The following is a 13,751-nucleotide window of genomic DNA, read 5'->3' on the forward strand; positions in this document are numbered from 1 at the left end:
ACACCACATAACTGCTTTCCTCCATTCTCTTTCTACTATACCGATTTTCTTGCCACTGTTAGTTCTGTTGTGATTTTGTTTAAACCTGACAAACATTCTTCAAGGTAAAGAGCAGAGTAAAAACTATCTCTATATTAGCAAAGAGGAACTTGTTAGTGCAAAATACCTGGGCAATGACAAACTTTGCTATTGCTCTTTTGGGAAAAAGCTGTTTGCTATTCTTGGTAGAAGGAAGGTTTTTCAAATCAAGATAACGTTTTACTTTTGTTTTTGAAAAAGTGAACTTAAGGGGGGAAGGGGGAAAGCAAAGAAGCAAAAATAAATTCTACTTTGCAACAAGTTAAATTACTCAGAGTTTCCCAAAATGAGAGGCTTAGTCAGAAGAACTGTAAAGTTTAAGAAATGCTCCTTTAAAAACAACTCCCACAGAGCAAAGTTCCCTCCCCATGACTGAAAGACATATGAGCAAGTCAGGTCATTTTGTCTAAGCTTTTTCTTCATAATTTAATTTGGGGGGTGGGGGGCACATGCAGGTTGTATCTTTACACTCTACCTTTGTTCAGAGCTGCTCCTCTGCCCTAATTTTCCCCTCACCACTGGAGGGAAGTGGGCACATGCCAACAGCACATCAGTACTTCAGGCACCCCGGTTGGGGGCTAGGCAGAAAAAGAAATTCTAAGCACTCCTTGTCCATGCTTTCTCTGCGCAGCCTTGCTTGCCAAAGCAGGAGGGAAAATAGGAGCCACAGGTAGAGACCATCTTTGCATGCTTTAGGCTTCGATGCCTCTTTGTTATGCTCGGGAGTTGCAAAGGAAGCACCACCAGCTAGGCACTGGGTTAATGACACTGCCAAGAGGCCAGATAAAGTGCCACACCACAGTCCAGCCTTCTGCTGTTGGTGCTACTGTCCCGTGGCTGTTTAGACAAGTAGGATAACGGGCTGGAGAATAAGCCAGCAGTCTGGAAAAAGAGTTAACACTTGGCTCTTACTGATAAGAAGCTGGATCCATTTAGAACATGACTCTGCCAAAAGCTGATGGCTATACAAAGCACGCAAATATTGTAGTTTTGCCACATAAATATTTTGCAATAGCAGTACTATCAAAAACACCTACAACAAAACCAGTTTGGTGGGAGAGACTTCCTTATATTTTCACATGTGGTTGTTGTCAGCAGGCCGAAATCTTGATAAGCTACACAGCCAACCTGGCTGACTTCACTGAAACACTTCCAAAGAAAAGTCCTGAGCTGGAAAGTTACTGTTTTTGCTTCACACCGCAAGACAGAGGACAACCATATTCACCATCTGACCAAAACATATTTCCAGTTTCATCTCAGATCCATACGGATTCCATCCAAAGGTCAACAGCTACATTTTTTGGTGAGGAATGTTCTGCTTTTGAGCAATGTTGTCACTGTGATCCACTTCCCCTACTCAGAGCAATCAATCCATTGCTCCCACTGAAAATGAGAAACGGCTTGAGACCTCTGAAATGGAAACTGCCTTTAAATCCAAATCATTCTAAAGAATAAAAGCAGACTGATGCATAACACAGTGATGTCACTCAAAATAAGCAACTTTAAAGGACACCTTTTCTCCCTAGTTTCTCAGAAGAAAAAAGTACCCCAAGAGCTCAGAACATATTATTAGGCTGCAGTTGTTCTCTAATTTATTGCGCTTCACAAGTACAAAAACAAAACCATCCAATCTCTGTACTGCTTAACAATGAATTTAGCTGCTATCTACTCTTTGAAAACAACCACACGTTGATAATCCTAGGCTTAGTAACCAGTGACTTTGTCCACTTCATTCACTATATGAACAGGTTGAAATTGCATACATATTCTAATTCAGAGTTTCTAGAAGAAAAAGACTTCCTCCATTCAGGGTTCTTACAAAGTAGTAATGGTGAAAGTTAAAGTATTCTTAGGATAATACAAGGAAAACAGTAAAGTGCAGAACCTACCTTCCACTGCAAAGAATGGAACCACTGATCCCTCAGGTAACTGTTTGCAGCCTGCAATAAAAAAAAGTTACAAATAGAATCATTAGTTTCTATCAGTGTTTCGGATCACTGAGCCAAAACCAAGCAAATCACCCATGTGTTCTTTAAAACCAGTAAAGTTGCACTCATTGTATTCTTCCGAACTTCATGACCTTGGCTAACTTCAATCCCAGTCTCATCAGAGTGAGGGAAACTCTTTGCTCAAAGCTACAATTTTACATTATAACAAATTAATTTTCTCAGAAAGCAATGACGCAAAGACCTTGCTGCACATGTAAAATACTGAACCAAAACTCTCCAAAACATTAATCTTCTCTACAGTGGTGTCCAACCTAAGATTGTGGAAAATCCTCATCGATTTCAGTCAGGTTTTGATCAGATCTTTAACATCTGTAGGACATTTGCCTTCTCTATTAATCACCATGAGCAGAGTAAGAAGACGGCTTGACATTTTGCTAGAAGGTTGCATTTTTTTCCAAACACTAGCTTCCCTTCTTGTCCTATTCCTCAGCTGGCCACAAAGCAGTTCAAATAACATCTTAGCTCTTTAGCAATATTAAAATAGAGTGAAAAGCATAACACACAGACGTGCACATACATGCAGAGACCGTTTGCAGTAACTGCACAAATGTTGCAATAATCATTCCCAGTGATCACTGGTTTTTGTCCGTATTAAGCCTAGCTGCCAGAAATTCTCAGTGTGAAGCAAGGTTCATAGCCAATGCAGGAATAGTTCGAGACTCCCAAAGGTCAAAAGGCTCAGTATCAAAAAATATAAAAGCATCTACGGTGACGTAAATATGCATGCCTTGACAAGGTGACATAAGTTTGAAATATTTGAGTGGGTAGACATGCCCTTTGGCTTTTCCAACTCGATCTCATTTAGTCTCGGCCAGCAAGCAATTTTTACTTACAATTCAAAATGTTTTACGTAACCAGTGAAAATTATAGGACAGCCCTTGCACTCATGTTCAAACAAATGGTGAGGTTCTTCACTAGAGAAAAATACAGACTTCTTGCTTCTTGCAAATTAAAGCATCCTTCAACAATTTTTTCTCCCCATTTTAGATATGTATTCAAAATCCACACTGTAGAATGAATTTTATTTCCTGCAAAAATCACTGATAATGGCAAGAATATTAAAAGTAAAAATGCTTCATGGTTACCAGAATTCTGTTTAATCTCCAGGTTAGATACTGATCTCACAGTGACATGAATTTGGACTGATTTCTGTAAATTAAATGGAGCTATTCTCTCTCTCTCTCTCTCTCTCTCTCTCTCTGTATACATACATTTCATATACATATATGTATATAAAATATTATATCTATATAAAAATACTTACAAAGTATATAAATATACTATATATCAATATATTTATATATTGTAAAATATGTAAATATATATTATATGAATATAATATGAAATCTACATGTGAAACATATTATATAAATTATTTATATAAGAATCAATTGCTCATCCAGTAGATCTCTAGGCAAGAAAATCACATAAATCCATCAAAAATAGTCTTGACTGACCACAGAGTTTGTCAGAAACAGACTTTCCATTTCATGAAGAATGCTGACATATCAGAATATGAACTGGTAAAAACTAAAACAAAAATAATAAATGTAAATTATTATATTTAATTTATAATTATTAAATAAGTATAAATATTATAAAAGTATAAATTTTTTCTTGCCTGCAGTGAAAAATTCTAAATGTCAGGATATTTTGGTTTGCCACTATTTAAACATTTTCTGTCTGCTATTTACACAGTATTTTATGTATGCATATCATAATATGATAAAAATTATCTTTTATCTATAAATGTTCTATAATTGAATTTCAATTCAGTATGGTTTTATACTATATTTGTATATAACAGAAAGAGCAACAAAAATTTGCCACAATAAAGCCTGAATAACATTTTTTGACATTGTTCAAAAGGCATGAAGTAAATACGCTTAGCTATTTCTCATCTTTCTCTAGACAATACGTTTAAAAAAAAAAAAACAAACCAAACACGCTTTGCTGTGAAAGATTGAATTTTAAATCAAATTGTACTTTTGAGCAGAAAACCATTCCATGGAAGGGAACGAAAACATCGGTATCGGTTTTTGGACAAATGACCCTGTGGAACCGAGAGCTCAAGGTGACACTAGCTAAAGTTTCACGTCTCGTTATAATGGAGCCAGCACTGACAGCGACAGAAAGGTCCGGCTGCAGGGAGACCCGGAGGCAATCCATGCCCGAAATCCTAGCCAGCTGTGCTGGCGCGGCTTGGGGAAAGAGATGCGACTTGAAGACATCAGGAGAGAAGGGCGGCTCTGCTGGCTAAAGAACAGAAGCAGAAGTGCCCAGTCCTGAAGGGCAAGACTACGTCAGTTGAAATGATCATAGGCTCCTGTAAAATTCTCCAAAACCTGCTAAAATTGCAGCAATTGGTATTTATACTGCTCTTTTTTTCAGGAATTCCAAACCCATTAACAGCTTTGTGGGAAGAAACTCTTCATTTTTTTAAATCTCCATAACCAAAGTGAGGATAGGAACTCCCAAGCTGTAGCTTCGAGCCCCACGCTCCTTCCACTAGACCAACACACCTTCCCTTCGGAAGCCAGAAATACTCTGCCACGAAACCCTTTACCCTTCTGGCCCTGATGAGGCTAAGGACTGATTTCCTCCAATGTTTCTTGGACTCCAACTGCTACTTGAAGCTCAGTATTCTAATGAGAGAACAACTGCCTATTTTCACCCCTAGAAGGTGGTTTTCCTGATTCTCAGTATTCGCATGTCTCACTGATAAGACTTCTTCATTTCAAATGATCGTATCGAAGCCCTTTGAAGAGCCAGTAAAACTGTGAAAGTTTTTCGAGGACCAAGCATGCATATTATGAAATGGCAACAATAAACTTGCACGTTATACATCCACTAGGATTAGGAACTTACATATAAGTGGATGAGAGAAAAAATTAATGAGGACAACAGCACCAGGCTGTGGTAGAGAGGTGTGAGTGGACTGCAAATACTGGAGGAGAAAATAAAGAACGATATAAATGGTGAAAACAAAAGCAGCAGAGGAAAGAATCATGGAACTTGAAGACAGTGACATACAAATACCATTTAAAACACTAAACTAGCAAAGTGACCAGGCTTCAACTGTGGGCCCAGGCAATGTCTACACGTAGTGTTAGCTATTGTAAAGAAGGAAGAGAGATCAAAAAAACCTACATCTGGATCTAGGGTTGGAGTCTGAACCACTCTAAAACTAGAAACTGTCAGAGTTTTCATTCAAGACCACTTCCAAGGAAAATGAATGCAAAGATGACAACAGTTTCAAGTGAACACAGAAGAGAAAAACTAACCTGGAGGGAATCCCAGCAGTTCTACTAATGATCAGGAATCAATGGTAAAAGGAACTTAGAAAGTCAACGGCCATTTCAAGCAGTACTCTCCACAGTGCTAAACGTGTTTGACCCAACTTGTTTAGCCTGGCCACTGCTATCTCGCAGAGGCTGCCTGACACCCGCACTCCCCCCTTTTGCCAGGCGGCAGAAGCTAATCCTTCCAGCGCACCCTTCCGCCTGCCTAATTCTAGCAAGCTGCAAAACCACAGCTGTGTGCAGGAAACGTTGGCTCTTTTGCAGAGGGCAACAAACACCTCGCTCTTGCACAATATCCCATCTCCCCCCCGTCGTCCTTTCCAAGTTTACACTGAGAAAGGGAATACCGGGGTATTCCTTTCCTACCGAAAGGACTGAGTTTCACAGTGTGCTGGATGACGGAAATGCCATCAGTGTCTCTTAGGTGCCCATCCAGACAACTGTCCAGCTGACTGCTGTCTCTGCACACACAGACGTACATGGACATAAAATTTCTGAAGTTTAAAGCAAAGAGGACCAAAGTGTAAAACTGTAGAGGGAACTAGAATTCGTCTTTGAATTGATGACAGCTTCGTTCCAAATCAGAATAACATCTTATAGGCTAACATTATTCACTCTTTGTTTCAATTTTGCAGGCACTGTATGCTATGGTTTTGCCTATACTGTGCTTTACTTATTCCTCTGTAACTAGGAACAGTAATGTATTTCTACTCAAAGGCATGTCACAAAATGGAAGCCTTTATCCATGAAATGCCCCTTGCTGAACTGCTGAGACAAGCCTTGAAACACGGAACAGACCCATCATTAGGTTCTTCCTTCTCCAGATCCTTAAAGCAAAATCATGTATTTCAGGGCTGGCTCCTGCTTGAATTGGGTTTCAATTTCACACGTACTGAGTTTTGCAGGCCTAGGACTTCCCTAACGTGCACTCCTAGACTCCAGCACTTCCGCACTGAAGTCATCACTTCCAGTGCACTGACACCTACATCTTTTCACTCCAGCTGAGGGTATCACCTACTGTACTTGTTCAGCTCTAGCGTGCAATAAAGAGGAGAGAATGAGACACAGAAGACTTTAAACAGGCTTTGATTAGGTATTTTGGCTGCACTGGAAAAGGCTGGGTTTTTTTTTTCACTCTGTCTTGCCTGCAGAGTGGGTCCCGCTCTACTCCAGTAATTCTTATAGGTATATTTTCCACCTTAAAAAAAGACTCTGGAAATGTTTTGCCTGCTGTTACAAGTAGCCATTAAGACATGCATGAAGTACATTAGAGATTTTGTATCTATCTATCTAAATAAAACATAGTTTGGGTCCCTTTGTAGGTCGCACTTTGACAAATTGAATCTGTTTCACATTTCCCTTCACTAGTCCGTTCGGCTCCAATTCTGCTCGGAATTTTGTTCTCCCATACTATGGCTTTAGCCGGGTGGTGGGTGGTATCAAGGTCTGACAGTTTGGAGCTTTTTGCACAACCCAGACCTCCCATTGCTTTTGCACAACCACAACACGTAGTAGAAAAGTACTTCAGAGAACAGGAAAATGTGGCAAGAAAACCCTTAGAAGATCCTGAAAGACTCAAAACTACTTGTAGCATTTTTATTTATTTATTGCTCCAACAAGCAGGAATACCACACTGCACCTACTTTAAGTGGTCTTTTCTTGAGATAGGCTGACCCTGAGTTTTTACTTTCTAATTTTACTTTTACTTTCTAATTTTTGGGGTGCACATGTTCAAAAAGCCACTTGGGACCTGATGTAGCACGAACTTTACTCGTGGGATTAATTCCAAAGGTTTCAAACAGACTGCTTGCAGCAGGAAAATTGTGCAAGAGAATAAATGTCTGCATATACAGAGCTTTGGTCAACATGAATAAATTTACACCTCTGCTCAAAAAGGGAAGTATTTTTCTCTGCAATCCAACTACTTCATTTCTTAGCCAATGAGTAGGAATACACTTTTTCATTAAAAAGCAGTGAACTTTTAAAAAAGATTTTTTTCCTAACAAAAATAGGAAATTGAACAATTGTTTCATGCCAGTATTACAGCTTCTGCAATAACTTCCACCCAGGTGAGAAAGAGGCAAAACAGGAACCTGGGTGCTGCTGAGAAACAGACCCCCTCAACCCTGCAAGCAGCAGCCCGTTCCAGAAACGACACTAAAGACCCAAAGCTAATATGAATACTCAAAGCTCCACCGATATCAACATGCCTACAACAGCTTGCATCCACAAACGATTCATCCTTTCCACCACTCAGGCCATGCTGCCACACTCCTTCAACAGTAAACTGGCCCTACTACACTACGGCAACACTTTTTACTGGCACACGCATTGCTCAGAGGAACACAAGAACATGCTTGTCCACACAGCAAAAAGTTCCGATATTTGTGCTTAGCGTCCTTCACGCACACCCTCTTAAGGAACTCTGCCATCTGAAATAAGTGGCAATAAGAAGAGGGATTTGAAGATCCAGGTTCTGCTTTTACCTCTTCCTGGTTATACTCCGTAATTCTCTTCCTTTCCCTTGCTTGCTCTCTAGTTACAAGAATGGGTTTTTGTTACGCTTTCCTCCAGCTGATATTCATTACTGAGACTCGTAACACATTGCTGGCTTCTCTGCACCAATTTATTATCAGTCAGTTTTACTCAGCTCCAGGTTCTTCACGCAAACCCACCACACATGGGAACAAGGGAAGAGAGGAGCCCCTGCAGATTCGCTCCGGGCTGCAGGAAGGCCAATCCCCGTGGCATGCACACTGCTGTCTGTGCAAAATCCGTATCTTGCTCACGCATGTTCCAGAGGTGCGCCTCCCTTACAACGGGCAGGCCCAATGTTCACGCCGCAAGGTACCCACAGAGCTGTTGGTTATTGCTAGAAGAGTTTTTCTCCTCACAATGTCTCAGGAACTGTACAGGAACATTCCCTGTCTCATGCAGTTCTGCCGGACTGTGGACCTTGTATGGCCCCGCTGCACCAGCACTGGCTGGACTCGCATTTAACCAAAAGCTGGGTTCTCCAAAGAGAACTCTAGCTGGACTGTAGGCTAAAATAAAATTTTATCAAAAAACTCCAATGGAAACATTCACCGTGGGGACTCCCTGGCAAAACAGTGCGCTCAAGCACTGAGCTGACCGTGCGAGTGCTGTGTTTGTCAAGGCTTCCTGTTTGGTTTGTTTTTCCTTCTGACTGCACCTAATTGCCAAGAAATGAATAAAACAACACTAGCGTTAGGGTTGGAAGAAGCAACTTTAAGGCATTTAGGATCCACATGAAAGAAAGAAAACCTCATGGGAAAGCAGGCAGGTTTGTCACAAATGAAATATTAAAGCCTTCCTGGGACCCTTTCCACCTTTGGTTCTGAGCAGTTTGTAAAATTCCATCCTCCCTAATTTCTTCATTCACATTCAACAGGTTATTTGAGTTATTTCATTATCAGCTGCTGCATCCTCTTCGTCATCATCCACACAATACCAGAAGTGTGCACAGTACTTTATAAACGGAAAGCAGGAGGACCAAAGTTTAACATAGCGCAAAGGGGCCCAGCTATTACCAATACTAAAGAGCTTACACTTTTTCATAGGCTAAATTTAGCTCCTGTCTCCTGGCCTAAAGAGCTTGTGTCCTATGAACTTTTTTCCAGCAACACCCTCACTCACACCTGCTATCCTAGTTGCATGAAAGAAAATAGAACAAAAAGAATCTGGGAGCGTTCACGCCTTCTCATTGGAACAACCTGGAATCAAATCATTTGGCAACGGGAAAGAAAACATAAACCACTGCATCATACCAGCCTGTCTAGAAAACTGACTTTCCATGACTCCCACAAGGGAGGATGAAATTCCCAACTGCCGAAACAAACACTGTGCTTTGAAATACGTCTCTGTTCAGACAATTGTGCTTATACAACAAACACTGAGTGGGAAGCGCACAGGCGAAGATGACTTTTCAATGTGATCCCAGTCCAGATTATGCTGTTTGCCGCCTGAGAACCAAATCCTCCTCTGAGACCCAGGTAGATGCATCCTGTTATCATGAACCGATTTCCTCAGAGAAGCTGCATCACCTCCGGCGCTATTTGTCAAATTTCACGTGTTAAAATAGGTTGGGATGGGTCAGTATTTCTACGGGAGGACATCAGGATGATGTAAGGAAAGGTAATGGCCCTCTTCCTTCTCTGCCTCATTACTGTGCAGTCATAACCCAGAAACAGACCTTGGTGACAGCAGACAAGGGGATGAAAACTCCAACATGGACATAACTCTCTTGGGGCATTTATCATGCCTAACACAGACAAATACATGAAAGATGTCCTAATACCACATGCTGACATCCTGTTACCAGAACCGCATGGAAATGAATTGCCACTCTGAGGGAGATTCCGTCAGTCTGAAATTTGTTTCTGTTTCAAATCAGAGAAACAGAAGTAGTTGAAATTTTAAACTTTTCCGCAAAATGAAAATTCTGAAAAGCCTATGATTCAGAACTACTAAAACGCTTCAGTTTATGTCAAACTGTGGCAGTAATATCACATGGTATTAAAGACCTTATGATAAAGTATGTGCAAAAGCATATTAAAAATATAAATTTGAAATTAATCAGAAATACAAAATCAGAAAAAGAAATTATAACAGTTCATTTAAACATTTTCCTATATATAACCTCATTTAAATCAAGTCTTTCAAAAAAAACATCATCATCATCAGAACTGCACTTCAGAGGAGTATTATTGAGAATATGTTTTGGACGCTTTTTACTTGTTCCACTATCACACGCTTCCCGATTCCAGAGCCTGACACTGCATGGCAGTACACTGCTGCTTGGACTATCAGGGCTGAAAGATTTGCAAAAGATTTGAAGCCCCAATTTCCCATAAACGCACTGAAGTCTCTGGGAAATCTGGAAATGCTTAAGTACGCAAGAGACAATTTCTCAGCATCTGTTTCTCAGAGCCTCAGCAAATGTATCTTTTGCATACTTAGATTCTTTGTCACATATACCAAAGAATTCCCTCTGAACTCAATCAGCAGATAAAGCTAGTTTTTGTATCTTGATTTCTTAAGTATACTTACATAATTTTCAATAACATTTTAGTCTTATTAATACACATTACAACCGTACTTGGGAAATCTATTTTTATACTCCCTTTGACATGGTCACATTTAATGAATCCAGACACTACCAATGAGCAACTCATACTAAAAATATTTTTAAAGTTTGTATTTTCAATTACATTGAAATGCAGTCAAAAATAGACATAAGAGAAGCCCAGCTCACTCCATTACTTTATCAGTTCCTATGAGGTTGCACAAAGATAGCAATTTTTTCAAAGAAAATACCAAAGCATCCATGTTAAGATGTTAATTTCTTACAAATGTAATCATTTGTTTTTTTAAAGAAACAAATGGCAGGCTGCTCCATTTAAAAGTCTGCATGCCCTAATGAATTCCCTTTAAACTCAGCAGGGAGCCATGGCTTCAAACTTTCTCTTGTTTACCGCTAAGCAGGCCAGTAAAGGTGGCCACCATCAACTAAAGACTCCCACACATAATTTAGAAATGCAAATGTAACTATCTGGCTGTTGAAACAGAAGAAATCATAAATGCTAGCACCACTAAACAAATTTAAGGAAATAAACAGAGTCAAAATTATCTTAAGAAAAAAATCAAATTGTTCAACTCAACAAAGGAGTTTCTCTCTTATTAATTCAATCAGCAGATTAGACAGGGAAGATTTTCACAATAAAGAGGACCCTAATCTAGCTGTTGGGAAACCAGAGTTCACCTTCCTGCTTCCCCCAATGTCACACACAGCAGAGGCTTTTCAAACCACAGAATCAGGACTTAGGTGGACTTGCAGCAGCCTGTCTGAAATTCAGACTCCCAACACTCCCTGGAAATGCCTAAAATCAGCAACTCATTTTGAGCCACAGAAATTTGCCAGGCACTGAGCAGAGGCACACGCATATGCTCAGTGTGGTTTTGACCACATGCCTACGTTCCAGAGACATTTGAAAATGCACCCAAACCCTATGCACCAGAAGAGCCCACTAAATCACACATTCTCAGATTAACCCAAACTTCCTTGAGCTGCACTGCTTTCAGATTAAAATGGGGGAATGACTGCAGCCCCCTTTCGCAGGGCTGCAAGCAGTTAAGCAGGCACCCAGAAAACCTAGCAGGGACCCTCTCCTCAGATGGAACCGTCCAACTTTCACAGTCCTAACTCACAAAGCAGGGCAAAACCCCAGGATTAGACCAGCAAAGTAAGTGAAAAGGAGCTACACATGAATCAATTCAGTCTTTTCCAAGTTACAACTATTCAAAATTTTGGGGGGGCCAAACAGCTGGGTTTTCAGTTACTTTTCTTTTCTTACTGTAAAGTAACTTCAAAGGTCAAAGTGCTCTTCTGTCACTAAACTTGGAAAGATCTCAGACCTACAAAATCTCAGAAGTGCAGAAGAAAATGTGGAGTAATGTAAATATGATGCCTTCTATTCGAAAACAATTCTTAGAGAACTGAACGCAGAGGTCTACCCATCTATCCATATACATATCCAGCCCTCAAGTGAAATGAAGACTAGATATCTTTAAAAAAAAGATGCCCATTCATTCCCCTGCAAGTTATGGATTTCCTCTAAGAGCTGGAGGATAAAATTCTTGACTTGTTTCATGTGGGAAACAGACTGTATTAATACAATTGTTTCAGGCCTGAATCAATGCACTGTTCCACAGAGCACTATTCTGGATCACAAAATCAGAGAGAAGATTAAATCACTGTGGTGCAAAATTCCCATTCTGACTGTCAAGCAATAAGAAAAGTTTCAGAAGTAACACCCTGAGTGAATTTGCTGGCAGGTAGGCAACTTGACAGCAATAAATTATCTGCCTTTTCTAGGTCCAACTAATTAGGACTAAGACTTCATGAACAGCAAACGGAAATTCAGAGAGACTCACATAAGAGACAGAAAGAGAACTGTACTTCTGTGTTTACTGTACCTGTAGTAAGACAGTACCCCCCGGGATTGTGAGCTGTAAACAGTACTTAGGGGCATTCTCCCAGGAGAGCAGTTGAACATCTTCAATAGCACTGTAGGAAATGGAGTTTTCCATGTACCCCGTTGGCTGCAAGAAAACAAAGGAGAGGAAAAAGTGTTTATTTAGTCATCAGAAGCTTCACAATTTCAAAGGAAGAGCAACAAAATCAAAATTATTCTTGGTGTTGAAAATATCTGCATCATACCTAATTGTAAAATATAAAATTCCTATATAGGATATTCAACAAAGATTGATCCACTCACTTCCATCCAACCTGTTCAAGTGTAAAACCACCCATCTATAAGCAAGATTAAACGAGATCCCGGTGCCTGGAATACTGAAATGTCACAGACCAAATTTTTTGCTATTGTTTTGGACCAAAAAGCAATGGAACCTAATTCCAACTTGAACTGGGATATGAAGGTGTCTGGCCATGCATATGCAATCACATGTGGGAAGAAGTATTTGAATCATACAGATAGAACAGCAGTATATTATATTAAGGTAGTTTTATTCCATGCATTCTTGTTTTTCTCTCTGCCTCCAAAGCTGATCAAGCACATCATCAAAATCTAGATTGCTACATTTGACAATAGTTCTTGGGACTCCAAAATTCAGCCTTCAGCTTTCAGACTCATAATCAAAACAGAGCAACCAACCTACTCATCTCAGCTCATACATAAGTACCAGTTTCCTGAAGAGACTGCTGATGCTCAGTTTCCAGTAAAAGTCACAATTAAAACATAAATAAGTAACTGCACATTGCAGTTACATGCACAACATAAATAGATAGTAGCAAAAAAACAAGTTAAACATGAAGCTCCTTACTAGTATCCCCATAATTCTTAGGCATTACAGAAGGTTTTTTGTACAATTTTCTCTGAAATACACATGCCTATGTGCAAGCACGCATAAAATTATGTTCTAGACACCAATAAATACACACAGCGATACAGCGGTGTATCTACTGAGTATGCATCTGTAGACTGTGCTACACACAAATCTTTAGGCTAAGTAATTCCCGTACTTAACAGAGGTCCTCAAAGACTTCATTTATTTCACTTTGTTATAACATAAGCAAAGCAATCAGTATTGGTCTAGCGGAGTAACTATTTTTCTACAAAAACGCTGATTAATCCTGCTACGTGGATAAGCCCTCATGTTGGCCATTTCTTGCAGGAGGAGAGCACTCATTATATTTATGAATTATTTTCCATTACGGTTTACTTCTAACTTAAACTTCTCAAACTCACTCCCACTGTCCCCAATACAGAAGTTATTTTTAACTGACAGCCTTGCAATGAGGAAGACAAGGGAGAAACCACAT

At 39.9% G+C, this 13,751-nt stretch overlaps 1 protein-coding gene across 3 annotated transcripts in view; it reads right to left on the minus strand.

Annotated features, from left to right (window-relative positions):
• CMIP (c-Maf inducing protein) overlaps nucleotides 1–13,751 on the minus strand; it is a 140,759-nt gene that overhangs the window by 53,447 nt on the left and 73,561 nt on the right. For all 3 annotated transcript variants that reach the window (XM_067302433.1, XM_067302434.1, XM_067302432.1), the window contains exons 2-3: nucleotides 12,386–12,511; nucleotides 1,968–2,018 (exon numbers count right to left, since the gene is read on the minus strand). In XM_067302433.1, the coding sequence (XP_067158534.1) occupies nucleotides 1,968–2,018; nucleotides 12,386–12,511 (177 nt within the window). The remainder of the gene's footprint in view (nucleotides 1–1,967; nucleotides 2,019–12,385; nucleotides 12,512–13,751) is intronic.

The sequence above is a fragment of the Apteryx mantelli genome, chromosome 10 (genome assembly GCF_036417845.1).
Source record: "Apteryx mantelli isolate bAptMan1 chromosome 10, bAptMan1.hap1, whole genome shotgun sequence".
Taxonomy (NCBI): domain Eukaryota; kingdom Metazoa; phylum Chordata; class Aves; order Apterygiformes; family Apterygidae; genus Apteryx; species Apteryx mantelli.